The sequence below is a fragment of the Bombus impatiens genome, unplaced genomic scaffold (genome assembly GCF_000188095.3).
Source record: "Bombus impatiens unplaced genomic scaffold, BIMP_2.2 scf_0724, whole genome shotgun sequence".
Classification (NCBI taxonomy): Eukaryota; Metazoa; Arthropoda; class Insecta; order Hymenoptera; family Apidae; genus Bombus; species Bombus impatiens.
This window is the reverse complement of record NT_177143.1, coordinates 285,303-300,663: the sequence shown is the minus strand read 5'-3', so window position 1 is coordinate 300,663 and position 15,361 is coordinate 285,303. Positions and strand designations below refer to the sequence as shown.

General features: G+C 36.5%; 2 protein-coding genes and 1 long non-coding RNA gene across 5 annotated transcripts in view; 1 reads left to right on the top strand and 2 right to left on the bottom strand.

Moving 5' to 3' along the window:
* The window catches only part of LOC100748737 (zinc finger protein 1), a 32,779-nt gene extending 23,828 nt beyond the window's left edge, over positions 1–8,951 (top strand). For 2 of the 3 annotated variants that reach the window (XM_033322917.1, XM_024370284.2), the window contains exons 3-10: positions 17–243; positions 1,497–1,637; positions 2,317–2,617; positions 3,183–3,538; positions 4,620–4,973; positions 5,283–5,615; positions 5,956–6,115; positions 6,394–8,951. In XM_033322917.1, coding sequence (XP_033178808.1) covers positions 17–243; positions 1,497–1,637; positions 2,317–2,617; positions 3,183–3,538; positions 4,620–4,973; positions 5,283–5,615; positions 5,956–6,115; positions 6,394–6,587 — 2,066 coding nt within the window. In that variant the 3' untranslated portion in view covers positions 6,588–8,951. The remainder of the gene's footprint in view (positions 1–16; positions 244–1,496; positions 1,638–2,316; positions 2,618–3,182; positions 3,539–4,619; positions 4,974–5,282; positions 5,616–5,955; positions 6,116–6,393) is intronic. The other variant, XM_012390128.3, reaches the window with a different exon arrangement.
* Positions 8,952–12,015: 3,064 nt separating this feature from the next.
* LOC117152148 lies at positions 12,016–13,351 on the bottom strand. The gene is made up of 2 exons (XR_004462420.1): positions 12,967–13,351; positions 12,016–12,752 (listed from the first exon to the last, which is right to left on the bottom strand). It is a non-coding gene; the product is annotated as an uncharacterized LOC117152148 (long non-coding RNA).
* Positions 13,352–13,456: 105 nt separating this feature from the next.
* On the bottom strand, positions 13,457–15,357 carry LOC100748616 (trafficking protein particle complex subunit 12). Its single transcript, XM_003492404.3, has one exon. The coding sequence runs from the start codon at positions 15,155–15,157 to the stop codon at positions 13,586–13,588; it is 1,572 nt and encodes a 523-aa protein (XP_003492452.1). The 5' UTR covers positions 15,158–15,357; the 3' UTR covers positions 13,457–13,585.
* Positions 15,358–15,361: the final 4 nt, after the last annotated feature.

The following is a 15,361-nucleotide window of genomic DNA, read 5'->3' as shown; positions in this document are numbered from 1 at the left end:
GGTGGTGGTGGTGGAGGCGGTGGTGGAGCAGGAACAGGAACAGGAGGAGGCGGAGGAGGCGTTCGTGGCGGCGGCGGTAGCGGTGGCGGCGAGGGCGGATCGACGAAGCAGGGTGGCGAGAAGTGTCCCCAGTGCGGCTTCCTCTGTCGGGACGTCCACGTGCTTCAGCTCCATCTCGAGGACACGCACAAGACCCCGTACGCCATCGACAAGAACGATCTCAACGCTCAATTCCCTCAAGTGGTGAGTGAAACTAACGTCAAGGACGAGAGGACTCCATTGTTCCTTGTGTATTATTGATCATGCGCGACCGGCCTGCGAATTTTCCATTTTACTCGTCTGTCCCTTTTTGGCTTTGTTTGGTCTTCCTTTTTACCTACGGTATTTTCTATTCCCTCTTCGCGTTTTGTAGCACAATCTCGATATATATTCGCTGTTTTTCCTTTCTTCTTCCTCCGAAATTCTGTTTTAATAGGAATGATATTAACGACTACGATGGGGGAAAAGAGAAACAAGGAAATTAGGTTTTCGAGAACAGAGAGACAGAGTTGACGAAGAGACTGACGAATCTTCTTTTTGCGTAGAATGGTTTCTTTCTTCGTTTCTCTTTGGAAACCGTTTTCCCTTTACGGCCTTTCCTTTCACTTCTCTTGAAAGGAGCGATATATTCGTTATGAGATGACGACGAGGAATAGCTTGCAAAAGAAGGAAGTTGAGACGCAGTCGATGATATTATTTCTTCGTTTTTGTAGATAGATACTGTTTTTCGTTCTTCTTGTTCTTTCTCCTCCTTCCCCCTTTCTTTCTTTCTTTTTTTTTAATTTTCTTTTAAGAAAAACGGTATTGGTTACGATGACGGAGAATGGTCTGTAAAAGAAGGAAGGGAATTGGGTTGTTGAAAGTTGAGAGGCAGTTGACAATAGAGTTTTATGAACGAGTAGCTCGTGAAATCCAGATTGTCTTTTATATTACATATTTATACGCTGTTGTTTTATTACGTTTATTTCTTGCCTATCTTTATATAAGTAGACGTAATACACACTGGATGCACGATTCGTCATTAAGTTTATGTAAAACAGTATACTGGCCGGCGCACCTGTGCGATTATAAGATTCAAAGTAGCTCGTTCTCGTGATTAAATACTCGATTCTGCTTTGACTTTACTTTGATATTTCAGCTTGCCTTTGTTACTCTTCGCAGTTGACGGTCCCGGTTGAGATTACGGTTTAAGAACAAAGAGATTTTTTGTGCTATTCTAATTATACCGAGAATTTGCACTATATCGCAATTATCGTATTAAAGGAAATATTAAATTTATTAAAAATTCAACAAAATTACAAATAAATTCTGGAAATAAAATTATAAGCATAGTAACTCGAAATAGTAACTTTAAATGATAAAATAAATTTTTACGTATAAGTAGTTAGTGAAAAGATATGTATTTATTAATAAGGATCGAATAAACGCGATGAAATTAATCGATAGATTTTTTCCAGTCCTGCAGGGTGTGCAGCAAGACTTTTGCTAACGTCTACCGACTCCAGAGGCACATGATCAGCCATGATGAGAGTGCCGTGCTTCGTAAGTTTAAGTGTCCCCATTGCGAGAAAGCCTTCAAGTTTAAGCATCACCTCAAGGTACTACGAGTGCACCCTTATTTTTCATTTCTCATTCGTACATCGTTATTTCCGTTCTTTGCTTTCCTTCTCATAATCTATTTTCACACAGCACTGCCTGACTTTGATATAGTTTTCTCCTGTAACCGAAACGAATGAATTCTTCCAAATAGAATTTCTCTGTATATAATTTCAACTTTCTTCGTTTCTCTTTTTTAGTTTTTATTTTTCGAAGGAGAAGAAAAAAAATTATTGTACGTAGAATGCATCGATTGACATATTTGCACCGGAACGAATATTCCTCGAAGTTAATTTTATTCGTCTTTAGTTGATAAACGCTAGTTCACGCTAGACTGCGGTTATTTATGCAGATTCGTAGTTTCGTTAATAAAATACAACGAAACAGATCGTTACATTCGATACGATACAATATTTTATAGAATTCAAAGTATTCATAGAATCGATAACGAAAAGAAAGATCAACTAGAACGTTCGTTATCGCTCGATCTTTCGTACGATATAGAAAAATGTTGCATATTATCGTATCACGTTGCATGTTTTTACAGTTTGAAATTTCGAAATTCGAATGGATAAAAAATTCACGGTCTAGCGATTGCACCATCGATTCATATACAACTTCCTTTTTTTTTCCTCTCCTCCTGATTTCAATTTCGATTTTCATCTTTATCTTTGTTCTCAGGAGCACCTTCGCATTCACAGCGGTGAAAAGCCATTCCTATGCAACAACTGCGGCAAGCGTTTCTCCCATTCGGGCTCGTATTCGAGTCATATGACCTCGAAGAAGTGCCTGATAGTAAACTTAAAAAAATCCAGGCATACGAATGTGAGCAACGTGGATCGTGGTCCGAAAAAGGCGCAACAACCCCTGCCGCCAGGGCGGCGCGAGGTCGATCTGCTCGCGGCGAATAATAACACTTTCCTCCCTATTCTGCCGAAGCTTTCACCCTCGGATTATCAGGAGATACAACGGGAAGGAGCGGGTGAGGGTCGATAACGCCATTCTATTTCAACCGCAATCGTCGTCGTGCACCTTGAACGATCCGACTCCGTGAACTCGATTCGTAATCGAATCCTAACACAAAACACAGAATTCTGCTTTCAATCCTATTTAGAGTTTACGTCGTTTGCAATCGAATATCGACGTTGTTGAAATTTAATCGTTTATAGAAAGTTTCTGAGGCTTTTGTATTTAGTTAAATCAAATTATGGAAAGAATATATGGAAGACGTATTACAATGCAAGACGGTGTAAACCTGCTTGCAATTTTATCGTGGTTTATGTTATTTAGAATTGGATACCAACATTGTTGAAATTGAGCCGTGAATCATGAAAAGAATTCTTATTTTTGCTGTTAAATAGACATGGAATATTCGAAGAGAAATTGATTAGAATTAGGCAAAACTCGTTCGAAAAAGTTCGAAATGTTACGTAGACGAGAGAGGATGATTTAAAGATGATACAAATCTACAGATCATTGGTTTAGTAGTTGCAATAATCGTGTGTAATTGTTTGTTGTATCGAACAATGTGAAAATAATGATTTCAGGTATTTACGATATGCCGACCCTTCTGCCACAAATGATGGGCTTCGGCAGCTACTTTCTGCAGGCATCCTTGGGCAAGATCTTAAATCAGCTACATTCCAAGAGATTGGACGAGGTAGCCGAGAAATTCGAGTCTCATCGGGAGCTCATGAGCCCGTCGACGGCGGACTCTGAGGGCACGGAGGGCACAGAGGGTAAGGAATCACCAGCACCGACCGATCCTCAGGGTCTTGACGCGGTTCGACGTATCCTTGAAACGGTGAACACCTCCGTCACGAAGCAACTGCTCGAGGCGAACGTGAGGAAACTGTCCACCTCGCCGGCCACGATGAAACGAGAGTTCGAGGAGGATTATCAAGTAAGATCAGATCATTGTTTATATTGTTACAAATATCGTGCAGTGAAGAAAGTCTAGTTCGACAGCGCAGAATTAAAGAGACGATTAAATTTTACAGATCCGTTCTTGCACGATTGGATTAACGTCGTTAGTGGAATTTTACAAGTCACGAATTACAAATGTTAATAGATATCCTTGCATAACAATGACAAGTTTGGTTTAATAAAACAAATGGAATTCTACGAGTAGGTTTTACGGTTAGCGCTTGTCGAAAGATTAGAAAATTGTAAAAAAAAAAAACTACAACTCGTGAGTTGTCTATTTACTCTAATATCAGGTGATTAGGTGATAAATTATTGTGCAAGTGGACGCAGATATCGAGAAGTTCTAAAGTTAGTTATTAGATTTATCTATAAATAAATTCGCGTGACGAAGAAACCAGGATTTGTAACAGTATCGTTAGATCTTTCTAATTCGATCGAGTTTGTAAAATAATGGGAAGAAACGAAAGAAAGAGTTTAGATTCTAAAGAGTGATTTATTAACGAGACTTCCCAATTCTGTTAACCACGTGGTTCTTTACTTCTTAATGCTGATTGACGTGTCGTAAACTCGTTAGACGAGTGTCATAAACAGTCTAAGTATAAGACGGATGAGGTCAATACTCCTCCAACCCTTTGTAAGCTTACCCCAAGATTATATGAAGGTCATTATTGTGACACATAAAATCTCCTAAATATATCAATATAAAGAATCGATTATTACAATTTAATGGTCTGTAGAAAAATATTGTAACAGCTACGTTTATTGATTGAAACAATTCTTAGGGAATTTTCCTCAAATTAATCTAAATTTCCTTATTCCCTTGTTTTATGCTTTACACGTTCGTTCGAAAATTACAATTTCTGATGTATTTTAAAAAATCACGAATTTCTGCAATCAAACTAATAACAAAGATTTCAGGAGTTCTCTTCCAGATTACTTTGTATCGCTTAACTGATCTCTCCTTAAAGTCATTGCTAATTGACCTAACTATCACAATTCGCTATTTCAGCCACAGAAAAACACAAATCCCTTAATTAGCGATGAATATATTGGCACAGGATCAAGACAGCGAGATGTCCAGCGAGATGGCACATTATCCAGACTGGTCAGCAGCGGATCAATATGATTCGCAGAGTGAAGGTTTGGCGGCGAAGCTTGAGGATGTGAATCAACCCAGTGCGAAATCAGGTTACAAGAGAAAAGCGGAGGATAGCTCGGAGGCGGACTCGGAGGACGAGGAGGATGGTACACAGACGCACAATGATAACGGAAGAAGAGTCAGGGCTAGATCGTTGATAGACGATGAACAATTGGCTGTTCTCAAGGGTTACTATGCCATTAATCCTCGACCCAAGAAGGAGGAGATCATCATGATTGCCAATTACATCAATTTTCCTACTCGTGTCGTACAGGTGCATATTTTTCCTCAAAAGATTCTCCAAAAAAGAAATCTTACCCGATTAACTCCTTGTCTTATGACTCTTTTTAAACGAATGCTTGTTTTCCATTGCTTCAACACCATGTTCAAATTTATACATAATAACGTTCAGTTTGAAGAAGTGAAACTAAAATTAGCGTTGAAACTAAAGTTTGTTAGGAATAGAATTTTTATTTGTTTGAATTGGAACTGTTATCGCAAGAAATAATGGCAATGTAAAACAATAATATGCTTTTAAAAGAATCATTCAGAACATGTCATGAATACGTTATTTAATATTCAGGTTTGGTTCCAAAATTCCCGAGCGAGGGACCGACGAGAATCGAAGATACCACCTCTAGTACCATTGGCAAATCCGACCAGTCAGACCGCGTACGAACAACCATTAGATTTGTCGAAGAAAGAAGCTCTCACAGAGACGGCGTGCAAAGACAGTGAAACTGTTTGTGCAAAATTCACATCGTCGTCTCCCGTTGAACCGAAAAACGATAATGCGCCATCGCATAATCAAGACGCGGATGATCTGGAGGATTCGCCACTCGTTATCGACGAAGAGACCACCGATTCTGTAGAAACGAAACGTACGGCCCCGATGGGGGGAGAAATTGTTCCGAAGGTAACGATAACGCTGGTTCTAACGATTACTATTAAACTGCGAATATCTATGCATTTGCGGAAACTTTAAATCCAGCACTTTACTTTAAATGCGAAATATTTACAGTCAAGTAATTGCTTATTTGTATTTATAAAAGTATGAGCTTGCATAAAAATTCGCGGTCTACGTATAATACAAAAATGAAGTACATATAGAAAATAATTAATAAGATAGTAAAAATGTGTTATATTAGGCGTAAAGAAGTTTGCTGTTATATTTTATATGTCTCTATTTTAATGTTGCATAATTTGTATATTGAATATTGCTGTGCTAAGTATATTATGAAGTTCCGTATTTGCAGAGTCAACCTCAGACAAATGTAAAGAACGAAAGTGAAAACACGAATCAACCAGAGGCTTCGCCAGCAGCAGAGATCGAGCAGGGTGTCTACTTCTGTGATCGGTGTGACAAAACATTCTCCAAGCACAGTTCCCTAGCAAGACACAAATATGAACATTCCGGTATGCATTTAAATGTTACTCTCTTCATTTCTACACATTAGAAATTAACGTATAGAAAATTCTTATCTTTTTATATTTGAAACATTATTTAATAACGTTAATATTCAACTAGTAAGCAGAGCTTCCCAAGCTTTTTAGGGGTCGAGACCCATTTTCGAAAATGATAATTTTTCCCGACCCACCCAAAAAGCAGCTCGGTGATCCGCCAGTCGGTTACAAACCACACTTTGGTCTTCTATGATGTAGATAATATTAAAAGATCGGATGAATATCCACAGGGCAAAGGCCGTACAAATGCGTGGAGTGCCCAAGGGCGTTCAAGCACAAGCACCATCTGACCGAACACAAGCGACTGCACAGCGGCGAAAAGCCCTTCCAGTGCTCCAAGTGCCTCAAGCGCTTCTCTCACTCCGGCTCCTACAGCCAACACATGAATCATCGTTACTCTTACTGCAAGCCGTATAGAGAATAGAAGTATTCCCGTTTAGTTGAAACGAAAACTCTCTCGCTGACTTAGCTAAGTATGTACGGTCCTTTTTTCCTTCTACGACAAGGGACTCAGCATTTAATGAAGAAAAAGAAGCGAATTTAAAAACGGGAAATAATATTATATCTCGCGACAAAATAAAACGCCTGGGAACCACGTTAGGAGAACGACAAGTACACCTAGCGACGAATTTTTCCAAACGCGATCTCGCGCACGCATTTTACCCGCGAAAAGGCTTGCGTTAAACACAGCAAATAATAATCAAAGCCTAAAAAATATATTTAACTGGAGAAGGAAACGCATGTTGATCGGAAAGGAAAATGAAAAATGAAATGCTATTCTGAAGAAAAAAGAAAAAGAATAGAAGATCGAATGATACGTTGTATTAAAAAGATTAAAGAAGATAGCGAATGAGACTCGATAGTCGCGACTCTCCTGTTCAAGCAAACAACATCGTCCAAGTGTCACGTGAGTTTCTTCTCAAGTTCGTTCTCGCTGAAATAAAGAAAGGAGCTAAAAATGATAAAAAAAAAGGAAGCAGAAAAGCAAAAAGCAAAAAAAAAATGAATTCGCAGCGACCTTGAGTCGACGAGAATTAAAAAAAAGGAAACCAAATACGCAACGGTACCAAAAATGCATAATGCAATAATCTATTATATATTATATATAATATACATAATATTTTAGTATTTTTATTAACAAGATTATTATATATACCATGACAATAATAAGGAAACTAATTAACGTACAAATTTGTTAGCCACGTTCGCACGGGGCACGCGATGTAATTCAGTCGCGACGCGCAAATTGGCGAAGGGATATGGTGACGTGATTTGAATGTTTCATTTTTGACCGAGTTGCGCGTGTGCAGTTGTACATTTAATAACGAACGAATTAAAATTCAAAGTAATATCCTGTACTGGAAAGTAACAATGTTTAAAAAGTGCAGAAACCATTTTCTAGATATTTTTACCAAATAATTAATTTACAAGAAAGGAAGGAAAGTTAAAAGTGGTGGAAAAATAATCTTTCGTTTCTGAGACATCCAATCGAATGATATTCTTCAGCCTTAATTCCTTCGTTCGCTAATCTTTTGGAACAGCACGAAGTTTGAAACATATTAAGAATTCAAAGTATAAAAATTCATATTACTAAAAAGACAAAAAAAAAAAAAAGGATAAGTGCGCGCGTGCAATTGGATAAGAACGAACACCAAAGGTAAATGCTGGGAAAGGTTGAAGCACCGGACAAAAAGAGAATACATTTGAATTTAAACCGCTAAACTGAGAGAGCTTAAACGCAAATTCCGATGAATCGCTGAGAACGGAGACTAGAATTTCTAGTCGCCTGGTCTATCCTCATCGTCGAGAGAGCTTTTTTCAAGCTCGATGCAGGAGGATTCGGCCAAATTACGATTTATTATAGCGTCGAGGTGTTTCTGGGCCTTATCTATCGGTGATCGATGCCATAACGTATAATTTTCGATTCTTGTGTACTTACTTTAAATCCAAATCACATCTTCGTATATTTCCATAATGTTACGTGAGAGATTCATATATTTCAAGTTCATTTTTTTTTGCAGATCTCACGATAGTTTTATAATACCAATCGTATATAAATTAGTTCTTACTCTCAGTTATTAACACTAGAACTATCAAATATGTTAAGATGACCGTTTCTAGCTTTCTTTTTTTTTTTTTTTTTTGTTTGTAATTACTAAAAACACGTAAAAGCTTTTGATAAAATTAATGTTAACGTATATTTGGATCGAAATACGATTATATACTTGTACTTTACTTTTATCATACTACCTTAATTACAATTATTTATATATTTGTATTTTATATAGTTCTAGTGTTAATTTTAATAATTATTTAAGTATTTTGTACATTGTTTTCTCTTTCTGTAAGTTAAATTTTCTTTATTTTCTTAAGTTATTCAGACATACGATAAGTAAAGCTTCAAGCAATGCACGTATTTCTCGATTTATTCAACATTGTTATTATTTAATATTTGAATCTCCGCGTATCATCCATTTACGCTAAAAGGAAAAGATTTAGAAAAACGAATGTTTCGCATCGTAGGAAGAAACAAAAAAAATGCCTTAGACATTCCGTAAAAATCAACGCGCTACCGGTGCTCCTTTTTTAGTTATTCATAGATCACGAAACATCACCATGGCCTCTCGTACTTTTTGTAGAGCTCATATGGTCTCGTTGTCATCATAAGAGATTTCAATTGAACCCGACGAGCTCATCACATTTGTTTCTGGCGCCTGAAAGGGAAATGGCATCGAGAACCTTGCAATACAAAAAAAAAAAGAAAAGAAGAAAAAAAAGAAATATAAAAGGAAAACATTGAGAAAAAGTCCCTTCACCGAGATCCGGGCCCCGATCATAAACTCTAAGTATAATATTAAAATGCTTCCAATACTGTACTATTAAAACAGAAAAAAAATTATTATTACACAATTTTTATGATTTTATTCGTTCGGACGCGTAGGTAAGCGATATATATAAATATATATATAATCTACAGATCGATAATACTCGAGAATTGTATTTTATAACGGTTTATGCCTCTTTTTATTTACACGTACCACGAGTGACAAGTGATATATATATATATTATATTATATAAATATATATATTGTTATTGATAAAAAAAATTGATAAAAAGAAACGACGACTTATACGGGGATACACGGCAGAAAAAAAGAAAAGGTGTAACGTTTAAAGGGCCGCGCCAAAAAAAGTAGTGTCGTGTTCGGCCGAGCGGGGCGCCACCGTTGCATTTCCTCCGCGTCTAGAAGCTCCGGTTATCCGCGACAGGCATCGTGTCCGTACTACGAGATAAAATGGAAAAAATCCAGATATGATGCTTATAATACTCATTTATTATAGTGTTAATAGTTAAGAAATATATTTTTATATTATTATAATATTACGACACGATATATTATATATATAGTACTAATCGATCGCCGCGGATCCGTGAACCCGCGACGACGAGTCTGTTCCTCGGCTGGTACAGATACGCGAGAATCTTCTATTTTTATTTTCTAGTTTTTGAGACTCGATCGTAAACGATTCAACGTTCCTGTGCAATCGCTTTGTTATTTTTCTTCGTTATTTCTCATCATTACGTGTTATGTTCTCTATCTTTTTTCATTAATTTGTTTTTATTTGTATAATTTCTTTTCTTTTTTAAGGATCTTTTTAATTGTTGATATATATAACAATTTACCGGCATTCCTTAAGTATTTTTCCTTTCTATGATTTTACACAAAAATTTGTATTCGTACGTTAAGTTTCGTCGGTTATCGATTTTCAATTATATATAATTATTCTCACTCTGAAAAAAAAACGCCTCGATTCTGTACTTTCGAATACTTTCACGACCAACGGGTTTAGAACATCAGGAAGAAAAAGCAGGAAATTTACGAAGACAATATTGCATACGTATAAGTGACTAAATGAAGAATAAAAAAATTATATATATAAATATAAATATATAAATATATTAATATAGATATATAAAGATAGAAATATTTGCTCTGATTCGGGAGTATTTGCAACCTGCTCGCCTCGATGTATGTATGTACGTACTATTAAAAATAACAGACACAGACTACAGCGTAATTTTTGCCAGCTTTCGCGCATCGGCATCGGTTATGTCTCCGTTATTTCCTAAACTATTACGTGAAAACTACGTAAAAAAAAAGGAAAAAAAGATGAAGTAATTAAACTAAAAGTGAATAGTAACTCATATGAGCATGATGAAACAAAACGAAATATGAGAAAACGAGGAGAGAAATACGAGAAAAAAGAAGAAAAAAAATTGTTAATGATTGTTGATGCAACGATTTAAAAAAAAAATGAGCACCGTACGATGCCTTCCGTGAACGACCGAGCTTGCCTAGTTACCGAAATAATATAGAAATTCAATGATTCGATCTCGATATGAATTCTCTCGTCGAAAGTAACGCTATCCCTGCGATGCCTCTTCCATCTGTCGAACGATTGTTTCCTGTAACCGCAGACAATAAATATAAAGCGAGTAAATGGCGTGCCATAAACGAATCTTCGTAAAGTTGTAAAGAACACTACGATACCGACACGTAGAGCATATGTACCTCTATATTCGTGTTTGATTGAAAAGTGTTCTAAAACGAATTCCATGAGAGTATATATTGTGATTTTTCTCTAAAGAGGGAGATGCACGTGGGGATAACAAACATATTCGCTTTAAATTGTATTCGACGAACACTGGTGGTTATGCCATCGAGCTTTCCATGACTACGTTACATAAGCACCAGAATCGTGCGTGTGTGCGTGTATTGCGTGTATGTACACCAGAAAAATACTCGGAAATAAAATACGGCAGGACAATAATAATACCGTTTCTTTTTAGAAATTAGAGAGCGTAAGCATTAATTACAATAGTACATATAATATATATATAAAAATTGTAAGTGTGAAAAAAAGGATAAATTTGCTAAATGCAGAGAGGTCTGCACGTGTACGCACAAGCGCATCCCTTGCGTGTACGTGGATACACGTGTGTACACGGCACAGCATGTATGTACATAGGTAATACATTCGTAAGGTTACATTTAGTCGCCAGGAATAGCGATGCGGATGTTATTGTAACAGTGAAGTGTAATATGCGGTAGATACTTTGAGAGGACGGTAGGGGAAAAAAATATAAAAACCGGAAGGTTCCAGCTGCGTAGTGGATGCAGTGCCTTCTCCGGGTGAAATGATCTCGTGGTGTTGAAGCGAGCGGTTGCAAAACAGCTCGATAAGCAATTTGCATTGTATAATATTTTAATCTAATATTTTAATCTAAATTTCAACGAAAATTTATCGCTAAGAATTATAATTATACCAGTTTCGTTTTAGATCGACGTATTTTTAAGTTATTTTTCGTCTTGCAATACAGTCGCCAAAATAAGGGGCATGAAATTGAATTCAAAACGAATTTCAGGATAATAGTCACTTTTTGGAGAAGGAGTATATATATTCTTATAATTAAAAGTATGTTATTCTAACCAAAACGATCTCCTTTTAAAGTTCGATCGTTGATAATGGGCATTTGAGATAGAGAAACAAAATAGAGAAAAAAGAAGAAGGAAAGAAATAAAAAGTATAATGGAAGAGGGAGGATGTTGGAAGGATCGAACACTGCGCGCACTACGCGGCGAACTTTCGAAGCACGAATCGATGAATTTGGTTAAAACGGAAACGGGAGCCGAACCTGTTACACACTGCGGAAAGAAGCAGCAGATAAAAAGAAAATGAAATTTAAAAAAAATAATGTATTGTGACGAAGTTCCATCCATAATAAAATAAATGAAAATATTATACAGTTAGGCCGACTTTTCCGCCAGTTCGTGCCTTTTTTCTGCAGGGAGAGAGAGTGCAGTTTTGGAATCGATCTGAATGATGTATGCTATTGATGTACCGCCTACTAATAGAAAAACATGGATAAGGAACAGGAAAGAAAGAAAGAATGAGACAAAGAAATTGAGGAGGAAGGGTATAATGTTAGAATCGTTAACGATCTTAGAGATCGTGATGAAAATATGGGCGGACAGAAGGGACAGGATATGAGGAATTAATTACGGGAATAGATCGAACGAGTTTATGTTTGACATGATGACAAAGTATGTGTCCTGTAATGCATTATTCTCGAAGAACATTACGAGCACGCAAAATTATGTCAGACGTTGGTGAGAGAGAACAACAAGCAACAAATGAAAAGAAACGAAAGGAGAAAAGAGGTGCGAGATTAAATGTGTAAACAGTCGAAACTGAATGACATGAATGAAGGGAGAGAATGAGAAGGAATGTGTGTGCGTGTGAAAGGAAGAACGGGAGGGAGAGAAAGTAAGTGAGAGAAAGAATTCTAGCAATTGTTGAACGTTCATTAAATTGTCCTCGTTTCACGATGTAATAAAGGCTATTTTACTTTGACATCGATGTTACATTTTTTACTTTACATATATTCCTTGTACCTTAGGTTTTGGGTTTGAGGACTGGTATATCAAGATACGAAGATATAATCAAATATTATTCCCTTTAGAAATATGTACTACATCAGAATCAAATACATAGCTCTATCCATCGAGATGTTGTCGCATTCTTACTGAAAAGACGATGATAACATCTATAGTTAAAAATGAAACTACTTTTACAAATGTATAAGTAAATGTTAGAAGCAAAATTATAATGGAATAGCTTTGTCTATTGATACTAATAATGGAGTCAACGATTAAATGACCACACCCATTAGGGCTCAGAAACGAAGCCAATTTGTTCAGTATTCCCGCCTATTGTAATTAAGGAGGGGATTAAGTTACTTGTCTAAGCATGTAAGGTCCATATTCCATTCATTGTCTTATATGAATAATGTCAGATCTATTATGTATTTAGTCAATGCCACCTTGTAAAGATAGAGACTTCTGTAACTCGTCGGTGGCGGAACATGAAAAACGATTACATGTCACATCTATTTTGTACCTCGTCAGTGATGCCATTACCATTAACTACACTCGTTTCCTCATCTGTGCCGCTGCCATTGACTGAGGATAGGACTCGTTAGATGCCACTACTATACTTAATTGACAATGTCGCATGTGGCACAAAAATGGGTATCAGATGACTTCCAAAACATGAAACACTAAAACTCATTGCGTGCCAGATTTACTTTACAGCTCGTCTGTGATTAAATATAATTGTAATAATTTAGCAATATTATCTATTAATTAAAAAAAATATGCAAAAAATTAAAATATCAAATAACTGAATAACTGTGATTAGATTAAAAATGCACAAGAAAGAATACTGATCTTTTAAGAAACTGATTTTTATTGTTAAAATTTATACATTACTCGGCGCAACCATGTTCATAATTATATAACAGGTTTAAAATTTCATTCTCGCTCTATCATATACTGTACATGGACAAACGGAAAGATCTCAATTTAGAGGAAGTTTCAGGCACTGTATATCTACAGCATCTCCTTTATACCTGTTCAATTGACTCAGTAAATGTAACTTTGGTTGTTTACAATGAGTTGTATGCAATTCATATGATGTACATATATTCAACAGTACAGGTTCTTGTAAACTTTTTACAGGATTTCTTGTTATCATACTTTCATATAAATGCACTGCTGCTTTTAACTGGCCTGTATATAAAAGACAAACAGCCATATTATTAATTAGTGCTATGTTTGATGGATCCAATGCTTCTGCTGCTTGGAAACACTTGTATGCTTCTTGAAAAGAATTGTGGGCTACTGCCATTAATCCTCTGTCTGTTAACTCTCGAACAGTAGGACCACTCTCTTTTTTATGCAGATTGATTAAAAATTTTTCTGCTGCCGAAACATCTCCCAAAAATAGATGTAATCTACCTATACTAGATCTCAATGCATCCATTTGTTCAGGTGACCAATCTGCAGATTCACAAAGTCTTCCTAAAATATCTATACCCAATACATAATTTTTCATGCTAACAGCACAGTTAATAATAGATATAAAAGTCCTGGATCTTCTGCCTTTCCACAATCTTATAGCATCTTCTTGTTCTGCAGGGTTAATCTTAACACGAGATCCATCTCCATTAAATCCATTGCTAAAATTGATTATAATTTGGTTCACAATTGCTAGAATCCTATAAAGATTATCCAATGCTTGTTTTGGTTTTGCACAATACATCGGAATCTCAGCTAAAAGTAGTCTAAAGGAAAAGGAAGCCATAGAACCTGGCCTGGTACCATACAGTTCAGGATAAAATGTAAAATACATGTCTGGTTTATCCAGATTACCAAATGGTTTTGACTCATTCTCTAAAATATCAATTTGCTTGAGCTTGGTTAAAAGAGCTAGCCTCGTGTACCACAGTTGCAAAGAATGCGGAGAATGTTTACTAGGTTGATTTATCTTGCCATATCCTTGAGCATATACTGCCAATAGTCTTCCTGATAAATTTATTGCAGCTTTGTAACAACCAGCTTGTATTAATGTCCTTAAGCCACGTTCATCTTGAGTTACATCAGAAGCAGTGAGCACATGCCTCTGTATATTTTCATCTTCACCTAGGAATCTTACAACAGTACTCTTTATCAAATTGGGCATGTCCCCTTGAACTGCAAGTCCTGGCATCGTTAAGTTCTCTCTATCCAGGAAACTAGTCCCAGCAGTCGACGTGGCTAAGTTTCGTAAGATTTTTCTGGTCTGTTCAGAAGGTATCCACGCATCTCTGTGTACATCGTTCGTGCCACTATGATCAAGTCGTTCGTTACCAAGCAATGAACTACTCTTTAAAAATTCGTTCGATTGATCCGTCAGTAATTCAAAATCCGGGATTCGACTCCCAGAACCTCTTTGCACGTCGAATAAATCTTCCTTTTTAGGCGAAACGATCTCATCGAAGATCGTGCGAGATGCATTTTCAAAATAGCGGCTGATATCTGTCTCCATTTCTTTCGTAACCTCTTCAGTAGTCTCGCATTTCTGCTGTGAAGACTCATTTTCTTCGGCCATTCTACGTCTGACTATTTTGTTTTCACTTGAAAATCTATATATACATTTATTTATATGATTTACAAAATCCTATAAACATTAGATCGAAGAAAATACCTTAGACGTCAACTGTCAAAATCAGATGGAGACATTCTGCCACGAATTATGTGTATAATAGAACGTGTTATTATGCGCCTGTTTTTGTCTATCAATCATTGATATTTT